At 38.2% G+C, this 18,806-nt stretch overlaps 3 protein-coding genes across 3 annotated transcripts; 2 read left to right on the top strand and 1 right to left on the bottom strand.

The window, feature by feature from the left end:
- Nucleotides 1-8,305: 8,305 nt before the first annotated feature.
- CLUP02_17676 (manganese lipoxygenase) lies at nt 8,306-10,191 on the top strand (the record flags this gene model as incomplete). The annotated part of the gene is made up of 2 exons (XM_049296584.1): nt 8,306-8,671; nt 8,731-10,191. The coding sequence occupies 2 exons, from the start codon at nt 8,306-8,308 to the stop codon at nt 10,189-10,191; spliced, it is 1,827 nt and encodes a 608-aa protein (XP_049137808.1).
- A 292-nt stretch (nt 10,192-10,483) lies between these two features.
- CLUP02_17675 (uncharacterized protein) lies at nt 10,484-11,798 on the bottom strand (the record flags this gene model as incomplete). The annotated part of the gene is made up of 7 exons (XM_049296583.1): nt 10,484-10,625; nt 10,684-10,815; nt 10,871-11,099; nt 11,162-11,391; nt 11,455-11,509; nt 11,581-11,631; nt 11,684-11,798. The coding sequence occupies 7 exons, from the start codon at nt 11,796-11,798 to the stop codon at nt 10,484-10,486; spliced, it is 954 nt and encodes a 317-aa protein (XP_049137807.1).
- Nucleotides 11,799-12,033: 235 nt separating this feature from the next.
- On the top strand, nt 12,034-13,098 carry CLUP02_17674 (protocatechuate 3; the record flags this gene model as incomplete). The annotated part of the gene is made up of 3 exons (XM_049296582.1): nt 12,034-12,465; nt 12,521-12,541; nt 12,598-13,098. 3 exons carry the CDS (start codon nt 12,034-12,036, stop codon nt 13,096-13,098), a joined length of 954 nt encoding a protein of 317 aa, XP_049137806.1.
- Nucleotides 13,099-18,806: the final 5,708 nt, after the last annotated feature.

The following is an 18,806-nucleotide window of genomic DNA, read 5'->3' as shown; positions in this document are numbered from 1 at the left end:
CGGCTAGTCTTATGCTATTAGGCCTCGCCGGTTAGGCCTCGTTAGTTAAGGGATAGCTTAGGGGGCATAAAGAGGGGGACTAAGTAATAAAGGAGCAGCTTAGGTATATATAGAGCGCTAGTAATATACCTCAAGGGAAGGGTAGATTTTAGTAATTCCTCTTTTAGACTTTAATAGTAGTTAGCCTCTATAAGCTTTTTTTTTATATTATAGACTTATTAATAGTTTAAAATCTCTACTTATAAAGGGGACTAGGCCGGAAGCTTAAAATACTAATAAGAACGAGACGTAATAAGAGAGCGTAGTTAGTACTACGATAATAAAAAGAAAACGACTCTTTTCTATCGGACCCCCTAGAGTTACTTTCTCCTTAATAAACGATATAAGAACGAAGCGCAATAGGATTATTAACGTAGTAGCGATATAAAAGGACCGTATTATTAAGAATATTAACGAATTTTAAATAAAATAGCGAACCTCCTACTCTTACTCGCTAATACTTAAACCGAACGATAAGTAATAGGCTAGTAAAACTATAAGAATAAGAACGATAATTAGAAGAAGAAATCCTTATTATAACGTACGAAGACTACTTATATAAAAAATAAGTAGATTTAGAACGCTTACGGAGCTTTTTAAATAGCCCGGCCCCTACGCTAAGGGCTACGGTCTTAGCTATAGTAGCCTCGGACGTTAGCTTTAATATAAACAAAAACATAAACCCCCGGACTAAGGATAGTTCGATAAGCAAAGCCGTACTTAAAACGCTACTTAAGCGACGATAAAGCGATAAGTTCGTACTACTTAAGCCCCTATTTACTAGCTCCCTCCTAACTTAAGTAAGCGCTATAAGTAGAACGTTTATATTTAGACTACTATCCCTTTTTAATCTATTATATATTAATAAATCGGTACGGGATTTATAGAGCTTCTTTTTTAACTATTATTATCGCTTTAACCTATAGGCTTAATAAATAAGAATAAACCGCGATAAAGTAGCGTATATAGTTAGCTACCTAAATAGTAATATAAAAACTTCTTAAATATACTATATTTTCGACCGCTAAAGGACCCCCGGTTTTATAATAGACTAGGTTATATAAGAAGAACTAGAGACCTTTTTATAAAATAACCTATCCGATCCTACTAGCTAAGGAATAGTAACGAGTATATAACTAAATAGCGCCTCGTAAGGCTAGAAAAAGAAAGTCGACGAGTTCGTTAGCTATATTAATAAGCTCGAGATAGAATTAGAATATATCCTAATAGAGAAATAGAGGATCTCTATATTAATAAGTAAGTTACGGCCCGAACTATACCTCGTAATAATATCGTAAATAGAACTTCCGTAGACTTACTTATAGCTAGTATCGTTAGTAAGACGTATTAAATAATCCTTACTATCGGTAGGGAGCTTACGAACGTCCCCTAGGTAATATTTTAACTTAAACTCGAACGAGCTAATAAGAAGATACCGGGGCGCTAATAAGTTAAATACGTAAAGAATACGCCGTAACTTACTTAGTAAGGATACTACGTACTATAATTATAAAGAGACTAGCTATATCGTAAGGGATTACTTATGACTACGGGAGTAGTATTAGTAGTACTATAACTACGGTAAAACCGGGTACCTCGCTAATAGCTACCCGAGCGTTATATATTATAAATATAATTAAAAAGGGTATAAGACCGCTAGCTATTAATTAGACCTCGCCCTAGCTAAGTAGCGCGGACCGGTAACGAGCTTAAATACTATCTTAATAAAGAGAGTAGCTAGCGATTAATAAGGGCGGCGCTTAGACATCCCGACCTATATATACCTAAACTATATATAAGAGAAGCTAAGCGCCCTTATCGATTTAAGAATAAAAAGGAACGTAGTTAGTATCGGGCTACTTAATAGCTTTAATACTAATCTACGAATTTACTTATCGCCGTAGCTAGTAAACGTTAAGGATAAATAGATAGAGATATTAAGAAGCTACTATTTACGGCTTCGAATTACTAATAGCGACTAAGTAACGGAGATATAGCTATATTACTTCGTAATAGCCGATATTACGGTACTTATACTTATTCTCGGTTTCCCTTAGCTAGAGGATATCGACTCGCTAATTAGTTAGAAATAAAAAAAGTAGTAGTATCTAATTTACGAACGATATATCTGCTTAGACGCCCTAAAAAAGGGGCTACTAAACGATTTAGTTTTAGTAATACTCGCGTATATTATAATTAACTTAGCTATAAATAGCGACGTAGTACTAGCGAGCGTAGCCGAGGATTAGAAGTTACGTTACTAGGATTTTAACGACTTATTTTTAAAAAAGAAAGCTGTTTTATTACTAAATAAAGTACTGTACGACTACTATATTAAGCTAGACGACGCGGCGCCTATTTTTTAAGGACCTATTTATTTATTATTAAACTATAAGCTCGAGATCCTACGCAACTATTTAATAAAAATAGAGGCTAGGGGCTAGATATGCCCCTCTATAAGCCCGGTAGGAGTACCTATCCTCTTTATACTTAAAAAAGGAGGAGAGCTACGACTTTACGTTAATTATAGAGCGATTAATAAGATTATATAAAAAGATAGAACGCCGCTATTACTAATTAGAGAGATACTAAATAGATTATCTAATGCCTCTATTTTTACGAAGCTAGACCTTAAGAACGCGTACTACTATATATATATAGCCGAGGGTAATAAGTAGAAGACGGCTTTTTATACTAAATACGGGTAGTTCGAGTACTTAGTCGTACCTTTCGGGCTAACTAACGCGCCCGCGACTTTTTAAGTATATATTAATAACGTTCTAAGCAGCCTAGTTAATACCGTCTATATCGTATACTTAGATAATATCCTAATATATAGTAACGACTACGTAGTATATAAAGAGTACGTACGTAGCGTGCTATAGAGACTATAATAATAGAACTTATATCTAAACGGTAGTAAATACGAGTTTTATATATTGCGTATAGGATTCTTAGGGTATATCGTATTTAATAAAGGTATAGAAATAGAACCCGCGCGCACCGAAGCTATAGCGAATTAGCTACTTTTAAAGAGCGTTAAAAATATATAGACGTTCTTTAGATTTACGGGGTTTTACTATAGATTTATTAATAACTATACTAAGATAACGGTATTTTTAATAGACTTATTAAGGAAGGCAAAACCGGGATAATTAGAGCTACTAATACTAGCCGTAAAGTCGTTTAAGAAGCTATTAATAGTATTTATTAACGCGCTAATACTACGATATTTCGACCCTACCCTACCCACACGGTTATAAATAAACGCTTCGGCTCGAGCTATTAGCTTAGTAATTACGTAATTATTTAAGGGTAATTAGTACTTAATTACTTATAGGTTAAGGAAATTAACGGATACGGAGAGCTACTATAGTATAAAAGACGTAGAGTTATTAGTTATTATAAACGTACTAAAGAACTAGTAATACTACCTCGCTTATAGCCGAGATTAGGTCGTAGTATTTATAGATTATTTTAACTTATAGTTCCTAGATATAAAAAAGAGACTAAACGGGAGATAGCTACGCTAACTAGACGAACTCGTAGCGTTTAATATCGAGATTAGGTTTAAACTAAGTATAAAGAACTTAGTAAATAAATTATTACGAAGACCTAACTATAGTAAAGGTAGTAATAATAGTAGAGCGGAGGAGCTATTATTAAAGATAAGAAAAGACCTTTATAATACTAGAAATATATAAGAGCCCCTTAGAGTTACGGTAATAAAGTATACGAGGACGAGCTACGGGAGCGGCTCTTAAGTAAAAAGGATAATAAGTGTTCTAAAAGCAGAACTAATAGTAATATAGAAAAATAAGTAAAAGAGGTTAAGAGCTCTAGCTCGAGGGAACTCCGAGGAGTACTTTAAGAGGTATAACGGGGCTACGAGCTTAGGGCGTTAAAGTTATAATATAATACTTAAAAAGCTACTTAAGCCTACTACTAAAACTATAAATCGCGAGCTACTCGTTTTATAAGACTTTAATATAATAAGAGTACTTAAAATAGTATTTAGCGAGGAGGGGTTATTAATAATAAGTTAACTACGGGCCGCTTAATAAGAGGACGCTTTTATAAAGGATAGGTAATAGACTAAGAGGAACCGACGGCCTTGCTTAGTTAGGAAGAAATAATAATAGAGCTAGGTATATAACTCTAAAGGGCTACTATACTACGGTAGCCACGCTTATATACTACTATATAAGGGGCTAAAGAGGGAGGTTATCGAAGTATATTATAATACGCTTATAGCGGGATATTATAGCATAAAGCGGACGATAGTACTATTAAAACGCTATTATTACTAAGATAGAGTAAGTAAAGATATAAAAAGTTATATTAATATTTATATAGTATACTAGCGGACGAAGCCTCGTTATTATAAGCCGTATAGCTTACTACGCCCCTTACTTACCCCGGTTAGGCTATAATAAGAGATATTACTAGACTTTATTATAGGCTTACTTATATCGACTACGCTAATTAAGAGGCGCCCCTACGACGCGGTACTTATTATAATAAACCGATTTACGAAGTATAGCGTCTATATCGCTACGAGGACGACCCTTATAGCCTAAGGATTTATAAACCTCTTATTTACGAAGATCTTTACTAAGTTTAGAATACTTAAAGGGATCGTCTCTAATAGGGGGTCGTTATTTATAAATAAGTTTTAGACTTATTTTTATTACTTTTTAGTAATAAAGAGGCGTCTTAGTACTACGTTCTACTCGTAGACGGACGGTTAAATAGAATAGTAGAACTAATATTTAAAGTAGTACTTTTGCTACTTTTATACCTAGGACTAATTAGATTAGGCATAGCGTCTTTACTTAGCCGAGTTTATATATAATAACGCTTAGTACTTAGTAATTTATAAAGCGCCTACTAAGGCCCTACTTAGGTTCTTATTTACGTACCCTATATTAATTTTAATAGGGACTCGAGACGGTATATAAAATATCTCGGCCGAGGAGCGTACGGCCCGACTATAAACTAACTAAGAAGTTTTATAACCCTTTATATAAAAAGTACGCGAGATATATAAGTAATAAGCTAATAAAGCTAGGATAGATATGTTATATAAAGTGGGCGACTAGGTATTATTATTAAAAAAGAATATTAGGAAGTAGCGTCCTAGCTAGAAGTTAGCTAATAAGTATCTAGGCCTATTTAAAGTTAAATTAATAGTTAGAACGGCGGGGGTCGCTTACTAACTAGACGTATTAACGTAGTATAGAATATATAATATATTCTATATATCCTTACTTAAGCCGTATTAATATTACGAAAAAGCCCTTCGGAAGCCCTTATTTATTAAGGATATAAACGGGGAGCTACTTTACGAAGTAAAAGATATTATATAATATAAAGGGCCGAAGAGGAGGCGATAATACCTAATCTAGTAAAAGGGATATAGTAGTAACGAAAATATATAGGAGCTAGCTAGGCATATCGAAGACGTAGCGTTAATTAGTATATATAAAGAACGAGTTTTAATTAAGTAGCGCGCCCTAGCTCCTAAAGAGCTTAATAACGTAGCGAACTAGCTACTAATAATAAAAAAAGGGGGCTATATAGCTATAACTAAATAGTATAAACGCGCTAATTATTAACCGTTTCCTTAATCTTTATAATACGCAAAAGGACCGCCCTTATCCGTAAAGAGACCGCCCTTACGTATAAAAGGGCCGCCTTAGTTATTATCCTAGGGGTCGTTATAAAAGAAATAATTTCTTTATTATTAGCGAATTTATAAATAATTAGCTACGAATACGGAGCGTAAGCGGGGCGACTATATACTAGCTAGAATATTATTAAAGCGGCGCACTTCGTTACGAATAGTACGAAGTAGCGCGATTATAGCGTTATTATAAAATAAAAACGTAGCGTAAGAGGAGCTTATAATTACTTTATTATTATTATTATTAATAACGGGGGTTGAGCGGGCCTCCTTACTAGCGTACTTAAGCGCCCTTTATATATTACTAGCGGCGATTTAGTAGGTCTATTAGAGCTATAAAGTAATATTAGCGACCTAAGTAATAACAATAATAGAGCGATAACGGAGTAATAAACCTCCGAATTATAAACGTTACCGTTAGAAGCGAGTGCAGTATTCTAAAGGGTTCGTATTACAAATTCTACGGACTTAGGGACTTAAGACGCTATTAATATAATACTTAGGAAAAGCGACGGAATAACAATAGCGCTAAGCGCTTACCGTATTTTTATAAAAATAGTTTTACGTAACGTATTTAATATAACGTATACTAAATTTTAGAAAAGTATAAGATAAAGGAGCGAACTAAGGGCTATAAATTACTAACTTAGCTAATTATAATACTCGGTTTTTAAATCGAGCGCCTTATATATAACGTAAGTAGAGTAGGGGAGCGGGCGCACTTAGCCGACCCCGATTTTCTTAGCGTTCGCTTTTTTTTTTTTTTTAATAAGAGTTTATAATAGTTAATATAAGTAGTATATAAGTAGCGATATATATACGAGGTTAGAATAAGTAAAGGGGATATTGGGCTTTTTAAGCGGACCGCTACCGTAACTATTACTAAGCGCACCCGTAGTACTAACGACCGTTTTATTACTAATAGTAACAACGCTATAATTAGGGGCTATAGTTATATTAGAACGAGTTAATAATAACTATAGAACGACTTTAAAAAAGACTTATTTAAGCACGGGGAGTATATAAGAATAGGGATCTAGGAGATATTTATTAGCCGTAATATCTATATAACGAGGGAATAGCGCAGACGCTAATAAAAATAAGAGACTATATATAAAAAGGATAACTATAAATAAAAAAAAAGAAAAGGAATTCGGAATTATAATAGCTTAGAAGGGGGTTAATATTAGTAAATAAAAGTGGGGCGACGACTACCTAGGTACCGGTAGTCGTGAGGACGGCCTATAGGTAGGAGCGACTTAGGTATAGAATTATAGGGCTATTATTTAAAATAAGGGGTCTATACTCAGGCTAATAAGCGCCGCTTATACCTACTCTTATATTATATATTTAAGGACCTCTTAAGTAAGGGATTAACGTAGTATATACGAACTATAAGCGGGCTTCGGGACGAAGCCTAGGGGAAGGAGTACCCTATTAGGCCTTATTAATTAGGCCTCGTTAGTTAAGGGATAGTTTAGGGGGTATAAAGAGGGGGACTAAGTAATAAAGGAGTAGCTTAGGTATATATAGAGCGCTAGTAGTATACCTCGAGGGAAGGGCAGATTTTAGTAATTCCTCTTTTAGACCTTAATAGTAGTTAGCCTTTATAAGCTTCTTCCCTGTGTCGCAGACCTATTAATATATATATCCGTTCGACCTTTTTAATTTACTACGCCGTTAGATAGTAATAGTATTTAAGTTATGTCACCCTATTTAGTAAGTTATGTCTAAGACTATTTGAGCTATTCGTTTAGGAGGGGTTAGACCCGATCGTAACTTTATTATAGCCGCGATGTGGATTCCTCCGGTAGTAGCTACTGGCGGCCGGGTCCTCGGGGTAGGTTTTAAATCTTTAGCTACTACAAATTAAATTTGGAAAATTCGGGCGGGTAGTAGCGGTGTCTATAGAAATTTGTATAGAGCGCTTACAGTTAAGTGTTAGAAGTAAACGGAGACGGCTGCGGCTTGAGGGAATAGGAATTATCCAGCAAGGCACCCGAAGCTCTGAGCATGACTGAGATTCAACTTGTAGCCGTTGAAGTAAACACGCTATGAGCCCATGTTATGACGATTAAAGGCTGGAGTTATAAGTGAGGCAGTTTGTTTAAAACCCTTGAACCTGTCCAATGTCGCCGTTCTAGTTTAGGACTGCACAGCTTAAAGACCATAGTCTTAGACAGATAGCACCTATCATCTATGCGTTGCATAATGTCGGGTGATGAATGGAAAAGAAAGAAACCGATCTATTGAGACATTCGGGTGAGGATATGCGGGTTGTAGTTGCACAAACTACACGGTAGTATGCTTGCGATGAGGCGATTGGATTAGCTGTGCGGAAAGATTAGTAACGGTCGGCGTAGGAAGGATTGCAATGTGCAATGGGAATCGAATGTAGCCCTTTTGGAACTTTTCCTTGTGGAGGTATTCCTTCCAAGTAACATTATATAATTGCCAGAGTCTGAACAGGTTGGAAGTGAATTTAATGGCCTTTATGTTTAGCAACGAAATTGCGGTCTATTAGTTCAGATCTTCCTATGGCGCCCTATTCTCAATAGACATTCGACGTTAACCACAAACATGAGACTGTATTTCACCTTCAGCATACTGGTGGCAATTGACAGTGTCAGCGCAGTTAGCAGCCAGTCACCCTCCGTCACAACTGCTCTCAGCCCGACAACTGTGTCTACACAGCAGGCGGCCCCGACTAAATATACTCTACCTAACGAAGATAATGACCTTTCCTCAAGGGCAGAGGAAATCAAACTCAAGCAACAGGTAATTACCTATGGAGAATCATTGATAGGAGATACATCCTTCTTCCCCAATGGGTCGTTAGGAACCCAGATTTCTTTGCGCGATCAGAGCTTGTGGTTGAAGGATTCGGAACCTGTTGCTCGATTTGCGATCAATGAAAGTGCCGCGGCGCTTGAAGACATCACCAAGGTAGTCCAAATCATGTTCATTGATGCTAATAACCGTCTGGCTAACACCTATGGTTTAAGCATGGTGGCCTCAAGCGTCTCGAGGACTTCAAAATCCTCTACGATGGTCACTGGTCAGGATCGGTCCCTGGCGGCATCGCCAAAGGCCAGTTCAGCAACTTTACATCGGACCTTTTGTTCGCTATGGAGCGCCTCTCAACCAATCCTTACATCATTCGCCGTCTGACCTACAGAAAGGACAAATTACCTTTCCCTCTTGAAGATAAGACAGTCAGGAAGATTACTGGAACAACGCTCGACTCCCTTCATAGGGACGGTCGTCTATTCTTGGCCGACCACAGCTATCAGAAAAAGTACTTCGCTCAACAAGGCCGATACTCAGCTGCGTGCCAAGCGCTGTTCTACCTTGACAAGCGCTCCGACCACTTTCTTCCCCTGGCCATCAAGACGAATGTCGGCGCTGACCTTACATACACACCCTTGGACACGACTAATGAGTGGCTACTGGCCAAGATCATGTTCAACGTCAACGACTTTTTCCACGGCCAGGTCTATCATCTCCTTAATTCCCACGATGTTGCTGAGATTATCTACCTAGCTGCCCTTCGCACGCTCAGCAGCCGTCACCCTGTCCTCAACCTCATGGAACGACTCATGTATCAGGCTTATGCTATCCGACCCATAGGCGACAGAGTGCTCTTCAACCCAGGCGGTTTCTTTGACCAGAACTTTGCCTTTTCAAATGTAGCCGTACGCCAATTCGGTGCAGAGTTCTATCCGACTGTTGCCGGTCCGTTTCAAAGCAATTACTTTGAGGATAACCTGCGATTACGTGGTCTGTTACACTCGCCTTCTGGCCCGAAACTTCCTCATTTCCCCTTTTATGAAGACGGGAAAGAGATCATTGGAGTCATTCGGAAAATCATTGAAGCTTTCGTCGAGGCAACCTACAAGTCTGATCGAGTGCTGTCCAAAGATTGGGAGTTACAAGCTTGGATTACCGAATCCAATGGTCCTGCAGAAGTCATCGACTTCCCATCAGCGCCGCTGAGAAGCAGGAAGCAGCTTATTGATATTCTGTCCCACATGGCATGGTTGACAGGTGTTTCACACCATGTGCTGAATCAAGGTGAGCCCGTGACGGCGTCTGGCGTGCTACCACTTCATCCCCTTTCTCTGTACGCGCCTCTTCCTACGAAGAAGGGACGAATCGAAAACCTCCTCCCTTGGCTCCCCAACGAGCAAAAGTCGGTCGACCAGATTACTCTTCTCGCACGTTTCAACAGGCCTCAGGTTGTCGAGAAGAACCAGACTCTGCGATACATGTTCAACGCTGAAAGTCTTCTCGCCGGGACCAACAGGGCTGTTGCGGTGGCAAATGACCGGTTCATGAGAGACATGGGTAGTATCAGTAGGAGGATCAGCGGGCGGCGATTTGACAGCGAGGGTTTAAGTCAGGGCATGCCGTTTATCTGGACCGGCATGGACCCTGGCGTGATTCCATTCTACTTAAGTGTTTAGAAACTGTTCGCACACAATTGGCCAACTTCTATGGTACCTTTGGATATGGGTCACGTAAACGATCGGGCATGGACAATGATGAGGTTCAATCCCTGCGAGGGGATGTGGGCAAACGTCAATAATTAGCAATCGGCAAGTACGATCCAGGTAAAGGGGACGCCGATAGGTTGAACAATACGACTCTAACCCATGGCACTATCTCCCCGACACCTGAACTAAAGGGGGATGAGCATAGGGACCCAACATACCTAAGCTTGTCAAACTGGTAAAAGGATCGATGCTCCAAGCACATTTATGAGTATTTCCTAGCCTCTGGATAACGATTTGAGGTGCCCTTCTCAACGGCATGAGCGCAAAATCCTTCAGTCCAATTCAAACATTCAAAGGTGGAACCGTCGATCTTCGGACTCCAGGACGGAGAAGTTGTGACTTTCCTAACTAAGATGGCAAGAGATTCCGGGTCCCGAGTCAAGCTTCTTGGCAGATACTGACGTAACAAGGAACAGAGATGCGTATGAGTGGGTGCTGTGACTGATTCCACGGGAACGATATGAGTCGTGTTGCTGTGAATTCGACTCTTGGCTCTGCCGGGCCCTTCTCGAAAACCCCCACCTTACAGAAATGCTCTTGTGGGTTGGCAAGAGGTGAGAACTTGTTGGAAATAAAATTTATCACTTACGGCTCTTCTCGCGGACTCCCAAGCTCCCTAGTAGGAATTATGGTACATGCAAAGTCATCATAGGCTCTGCAGGCCAAAAAGGACTGGCTGCCAATAGTTGGGAGGTGAAAGGGGTTCTTAAGGCTATTGATATCACACCGCGTCGGCTCAAATCCGACGCGCCACTCGGGGATTCTGCATAATACACTGCCGCTCCTCCAGGGGCCAGTCACTGGAAGTAGTCTGGACTCTGGAAAATTCGCAACCACTTCGTCAGCAGATTTTAACAAGCGAAGGCTCTAGTTGATGCACCTTCTAGATTGAAGAACTTCTGGTAACTGTCGAATGGGACAGCTTCCGATTTTTTCGACGCCCGCATTCCGGTCTTGGGTTGTAATCGATGCGGATCTTGCAATGGCATTTTGCCAAGGCGAAAATCTCCTATCCACACCCATGACAACATCGGCGACACCACATCAGTGATCTTTCGGCTCGGGTCAACCGCGGCTCTCATCGGTCGCCCAATGCCTCCACTGATTATGCTTGGTCGTCGGGTCAAGGTTGATTCAACGTGCAGTGACCAGGCGGACCGCCCCTGAACTTACGCGGCCAGGAGTCTTGGCGGCCCGCCGGGGATGGCGTCCGGGTGCGGCTTGGGGGCTTCGGACCCCGGAAGTCAACCGTAATATCTGGGCCGTGATTGGCGAATCGCCTTTTACTATGCGACGAACTGCCGAATGGGGAATTGATCAGAACGTGGTTCTTCGGGATGTGGGAGCGACCTGTGGTGCGAACCCGACGTCAGTGGAGAATTGGAGATCGTGAAAGGTGGACTGCAGCTTGGTTTGGCAGTTTCACGGATCTGAGCGTGATGAGAGGGAGGCAATGGCTGACAAAAGAAACGTCCTGATGAGATGAACTTGTTTTCTGGATCCTCGTCAGGGGTCATACGGGACGAAGCAGGGGAGATGATATTTTTCGTCTATTCGTGGAAGGTGAAGAACAATCGAAAGAAAGGATGAACGTATAAATGAAGGATCAGCTCCCTCGTTGTTGATCAGTTCTAGCTTGATCAGCAGCTTAGATCTCGGTAGCTTGACTTTGACAATAGGTCCCAGACATTCTCTCGTTGAACAGTCTCTACAACACTCTTTCTCGACTTACACTCTCTTTCAACCTACAACATGCAGTTCCAGCTCCTTGCTCTCGCTACTGCGCTCCTCACGGGAGTGGCCGTTGCTCACCCGGGTCATGACCACACTCTGAGCCACTCAGAGATTGCCCGCCGTTCCAACCTCGCCAAGCGTTGCTCGGTGCAATCCGGCCAGTTCCAGGAGGTTCGCAGGAAGCGTCAGGCCGAGAAGCGCTCGCTCGTCAGCCGCTCTCTCGTTCAGCGCGACAGCAATGTCACTATTCATACTGAGGGTCCCCACTATAACACCCTTCAGAACGACACTTGCGTCCTGACGCCCGAGGTCACCAAGGGACCCTATGTCTGGCCTCAGTCTCAGACCCTGCGCCAGGATATGAGCGAAGATCAACCCGGTGTTCCTCTCTATCTGGATATTGGTGTTCTCAACGTCAATACCTGCGAAGTTATGAGCGACGTCTTAGTCGTAAGTACCCCTAATCCCAATCTGAATCATGATATTGAGCGCTGACCATCACCAGGACCTTTGGCACTGCAACGCTGTAAGTAAATCGAAAGGCTTCAACCCTCACACGTTGACTAACTGGATTGCCCATAGACCGGATCTTACAGCTCATTCACGGGCCACAGCCCCAACACTCCCTTCGAAGAGCTCCTCGACCAGCTCAACGTCACTATCGGCCCCGATCTGGACCTGCACACCGACGCCACCACCTGGCTCCGCGGCATCTGGCCTACCGACTCTAACGGCATCATGGAGATGAAGACCGTCTTCCCCGGTTTCTACGTCGAGCGCACCATTCACATCCACGCCCAGGTCCACACCGACTGGTCCGTCCGCAGCAACGGCACCGTCGTCGCTTCCAACATTGTCAGCACCGGCCAGCTCTTCTTCGACGAGCCCCTCAGCCAGCAGATCATGGCCCTCGAGCCCTACGTCAGCCACACCGAGATCAACCGCACCACCAACGACATTGACAGCATCTTTGCGGATGAGAGTAAGGGTAACTGGAACCCCAACATGGTTGTCGAGCCCCTCGACGGTGAGGATGTTACCAAGGGCATGCTCGCCTACATCACCATCGGTGTTGAGGCATAAATGGCGCAAGACGGACTATGAATTTTGTATCGGATATTCTAGAGAGGCCGGCGTCTGGGTTAGTTGATGCTTAGAAGTTCGGAGATGACAAATAGATCACCAAATTATTGGGAAATCCTCACCTTTGCCGACAATAAGACAAGCTACATATTTCTTTCACGTGAATGGAAATTGCACTTGGAAATATTGTACATTGGTATCTGTCGGATTGGAAGTCTAATTCGACCGCGGCATATAGCCGACTGCGCAGGGGCTAATTAGGGGGCCCTATTTACGATTATCATAGCCAGCCCAACCTATAGTTAGAACCTCCTTTTTACACCTACGTAGATATTTATATAGTTTAATTAATCTCTTCGTTAACTAAGGTTCGAACTAACTACTTTATAATAAGGATACTAATACTAATTAGTAATTAAACTCTACTATTATAAATTAGTAAAGTATCTCGCTATATAAAAGAGACGACCTCTTAATACCGCACGGGATAGGAGATTTATACTAATTAACCTTACGGAAGTAGACGAAAAAGGAGGTAATTCTTAAATACTGCACGGAATTAAGTAATTATAGCCCTTTACTACTTACGAGAGGTCGATATTTATTATATTAAACTACGTTAATTAATAGAACTACTTAAGTAACTAGCCTTTTATTATTACCCCGAGCAGCTTTTTTATTAAACGACTTTTCCGTAGCCGGCCCGCGATTAGAAATTAACTAAAGAAGCTATTTAGAGATTATAGAGAGCACGAGGCTTAAGAGGCTAGAAATATACGGGATAGTAAAAATTAGTAATTAGTAAAGATCCCGAGACTAATTACTATATTATCCTATAGTAATATAAACGTCTACCGCTACTATTATAAAAAGGAACTACTAAAACCTACTTTTTTATACTAAATAAAAAAGAGGATCTTAGTAAGTATAATAGCTAGCGACTTAAAAAGGTAGTAATAATCGCTAGAAATAGTAAAAACGAGAGTAGTAGCAAAATAGTAAAAAGAAACGAGAATCTCTTAGACTTTAATAAATTCGTTAAGTAGTAAAAGTACGGATTTACTACGACCTGCGCGCGGATTAAATATATCCTTATGAAAATTAAATACGCTAGCGACCGCTAATATAAGTATAAACTAGAGCACGACCCTTAGCGAGTTAAGGTAAAAAAAAAGAGAACGAAACCTAATCTTAAATAGAATCCCAATCCCTTATAAATAAGTAAATATTAACCCGGATTATTAGGGGACGTAGATATATAGAATCGCAGATTAGCCTAACGGTAAGTAAATTAACGCGGTATTAATCTATTTAACTAAGGTCTATAAAAAAAAGGGGCTATAGGGGTAACCCCTATTTTACGAAATCGCGAACGACCTTAGCTACTAGCTAAATAAATAGTTCGTAAACGTAAGCCTAGGAATTATAAAAGTAGTTAATAGATTCCTTTACGGGCGAGGGGTATTACTAGCGTAATTATAATCGCGAGAGCTATATAAAATATTAATAACGATAATTATAGAGGAGGAATTCGTACTATAGAACTAGGTATAGGTTAATAGAGCGTATAATCGCTTTAACGAATTTAAAAAAAGGGTAAACGACCCAGATTTCCTCTTTATAATTATTAATAAAAATCTATCGTCGTAAAAGGATATACCGGGGTAAAATATAGTACTAGAAGTATAATAATCGATAATTTTGCCTATTTCGATGTATAACTTATTATTATTATTAATACGAAATTCGGCGCCGATTAGTTAATAAAAAAAGAGGTAAACGACCCGAAGTTACTAATAATACGTAGCGACGCAGGGTTCGTATATAAATACTAAAAATCTAGTAGCGAATACGAGGTAATTTATAGACCTTAAAAAAATCTTCTTAAAAAAGAAATTATACTTTAGGGGGAAGTATAAGGTCTTATAAGAAACCCTAACGATATTTTATAATTATTATAAAAAAGTCGGAATTAGGGAATATTAGTACTATTCGGTAATTAATATCGTATTTATAAGCAAAGCCTTTAATTATTATTATAAAGCGGTGCGTAATCTCGATCGAAACGACTTTCTTAGTATAATTAATATAATCCGAAGCCGCTTTAAGACCTATAATAGGAACTTAGAGCTCCCATCTAAGCTACGAGCGATTTCTTTTATATCTATAGCTAGGATAATAAAAAGTAAATCGTAAGTAGAGATCTTCGAAGAGCTTATTAATCGAATTAATAAGCTAGCGAAAACTTAGCTAAATAAGGGGATAAATAAGCGGAAAGTTAGATATCTTTATACCGTAGTCTAGCGTATATTAAAAATAAAGATTACCCTATACTAGGTACCCGAAGACTACGAGACGCTCTACTTAAAGCTAAAATTTAATTTTAATATTAAAATAAGAATGCCGCGCTAAACCTACCTCTAGGTATATAACGGCCCTTATTAATAATATTAGGTCGATCGAACGTATAATAAGAAAGGAAAAGAGGCTAGATATGGTAATCGCTAATAAAGAGGCCTAGATTTGTTAAATAGGTAGAGATTTAACTTACGGGTAGGGTAATAAAAAAAGCAATACTATATTTATAAAAAGGATAGATATTAGTTAAGTAATTATTCTAAAGAAGAGCGTGCTAAATCGTATAAATAATATAAAAGGTTAAGGGTAATAGATAGTAAAACTAGCCCTCGTTAATTTAACTAATTCCTTGTTATATATAAGGGCAGATCTGGGGGTATAGAACCTAGCGACGGTAATTAAAGTAGCGGCCTAAAGCATATACCCCCTATAAAAGATTTAGAAAATAAGGAAGATCTTACCCCCTATATTAACGAATTAGATTATAACGAAATCGAAGATATTAACTACTCTTTTTTCGCCCCGTTAGCCTCTAGAGGATATACGAGGCTAAACGAATAGAGGGTAGTAGAAGCTCTTAATAAGCAGGCTTTTATATACGAATAGTAAGAAAAGGTCCCTTAAATAACGGATATAAAGGCGGCTGAAAGGGCGAATCTAATAGGGCTAAAGCTTATTATCTTAATAATTAAGGAGAAGACGCTATTTCTCTTAATATTTAAAGAAAAGGAATATAGTATTAAGTATATTTAGGGGTAGCTAGAGGGGTCCTTTTTATACTACCTAGATCTTTTAAATACTAAGCTCGTATAAGTATTTTACGCGAGTAAAAAGTACGGCTTAGACGATTTCTATAGGATTATCCTAGATACTAGGGTATCGTAATAGTTAATTAGAAAAAAAGGGTAATTCTAGGCGCTATAAAAGATCGCACTAGTAACGCTTAATACGTTAATAGCGGGTATTATAAGGATTAGTTTTAGCCTAGGTAAGGAAATCGTCGCCCTAAGTATAATAAAAGTAGAGACGTATTTCGGAACGACAACTTTTTATATTTTACTTATTAATACCCTATTTCTCTTATATCTAAAAGATATAGATCAACTAAGTATTATATTTAATAATATAAAGAATAGAATCTCTAGTAATAAGTATTTCGAAATAGTTAAACGATAATAGGGGTATATATTTATAAAGCTTATTAACGATACGAAGTTAATTAATTACCTAACGGAAAGTGAGCTTAGAAGACTTTACTAGAGATTCGGGTACTTATTAGTTACGAAGCTATATAACTTCTTAAAGTAATTAAGTAATAATAATATCGAAATAGGGGCGCTAGAGTAGTTAACGAAAGTATATTATTAATACTAAATAAATGCGCAGAGCCTATATAGATTTAAGTTTAAATTGCGTAATAAGCTTAACTTTAACTAGGAAATTGTTATCGATATTTTCTATTTAAATAGTCGGCTAGTATTATATATAATTAACGTAGCTATATTTTTTTAAGTAGGGTAATTTTTCTAAAATCTATAAGTAAAAATAGTATAAGTAGCCCTATAAAAAAGCTAGATCGATATATATTAAGGACTACTAGATAGTATTAGAACCGACGCTAGTACTAGCTTTAAGTTAGTAGAATTTAGGGATAATGCGACGGCCTACGGTATATAACTAAAAGTCGTACTCGTTAAAGCGTATTATAGTATTAGAAAAGTAAAGAGGGTATATTAATAGTTAAAAAGGGCGTTTAGAATTATTAAAAAGGAAAATCCGGATTCTATTAACGACGAATACCTCTAAATAGTACTTAAATATTATAACGATACTATAGGGCCTAACGGACTTATATTAACGCTATTAGTATTTAGAGCATATTTAAGAACGACCTTAGCCTCGCTACTATTATTAAGTATAAGTTAACGAGCCTAAGTAATTAAAAAAGTAATACGGGTATTGCGCGAGGTAAGTATAAAAAAGTAAGTTAACGAGGTAATTATTATATATAATAGGCCCGATATAGGGGATAATTTAAATATATTACTAAATTCGGATATATAAGTATAGTGCGAAATTATTTAATAGTAGGCTGGGCTATATAAGTTAATTCCTATTAACGAGCGCTCTTATATAGTTATAAGAGATCGCGACTAGTTATTCGAAGTATTAATTATAGTAGTTAGACCGTATTATATAAATCTTAACGAGGTGATTTTTAACTTATAAGAAGAAGAAGAGCTAGGGGAAACTATATAACCCGTAGTAAAGGTATAAGAAATTATCCTTAATAAAATCGTCGTAGTAGTACTAATAGATGACGAGGAAGAGGAAATTGCTAAAAGGGTACTAATACTACTAATAAAACGTCGTAAAAGATTATGATAATAAGCCTTAACGCGGTAATTTATTATTAATAACGAGGTAATTAATGCTTTTTATATAGTAAAAGAGAAAGCCGATTTCGAGCTAGTAGTTAAACTACGTAAAGAAGGCGTAATTATAATTATTAAAAAGCCGTATAAGGGATTAGATCTTATTAAAATAGATACTCTTTATGATCGAGGGGTCTATTAATTTATCTTATACGACTTAGAAAAATGTATAAACCTCCGTATATTTAAATTACGAATAGTTCGTAAGATTAAAGGGAAAAGAATACCTTAGCTATATAAGAAGTCTAAATACGTAATTTAGGGGTATAGTAACGTCGAAAAGGCGATACTATTTATATAATCGCTTACTATATAGCGCTATAGCTAACGATTAATAATAGTACTAATAGTATTATTATAAAAGAAGGGATATAAGATTTAGAGCCGTGATATTACCTAGGCCTATACTTAATTAGCTATAAGGCTTATAAGGAAAATCCTGGCCTATTTACCAAAGGAAATGGCTAGTAAGTACCTAGAAGGCACGATTATTAAAGTACTTAAGCTACTATATAGGCTCGCAAAATCGGGCACTTATTAGTGGGCTACTTACTATGATTTTTATATTAATTAATTATTAATAATTACTTCTATATACGACCCGTACTTATTAATTGCGAAGTACGAAAGTAATCAATTTAGGATTATTAAAATATAAACCGACGATATATTAGGCCTATTTAATATTAACTTTATAAAAAAAGAGAATAAGGAGCTTTAAAAAGCGGGCTTCGTAGCAAAGTTAAAAGAGGTCCTTATAATAAATACCCCCTTAGTATTTAACGGCAAGATTCTTATAATTAAAGAGGAAACCGTCGTTTTTTAATAAAAGGGGTAGGATAAGAAGATTAACCTCGTTAATCTAAACGTAATTAATATTAAGAAGTAGTATAAAGCTAAGCTCGCGCGAGGGGT

The sequence above is a fragment of the Colletotrichum lupini genome, chromosome 10 (genome assembly GCF_023278565.1).
Source record: "Colletotrichum lupini chromosome 10, complete sequence".
NCBI lineage: Eukaryota > Fungi > Ascomycota > Sordariomycetes > Glomerellales > Glomerellaceae > Colletotrichum > Colletotrichum lupini.
This window is presented reverse-complemented; position numbering and strand designations above follow the sequence as displayed.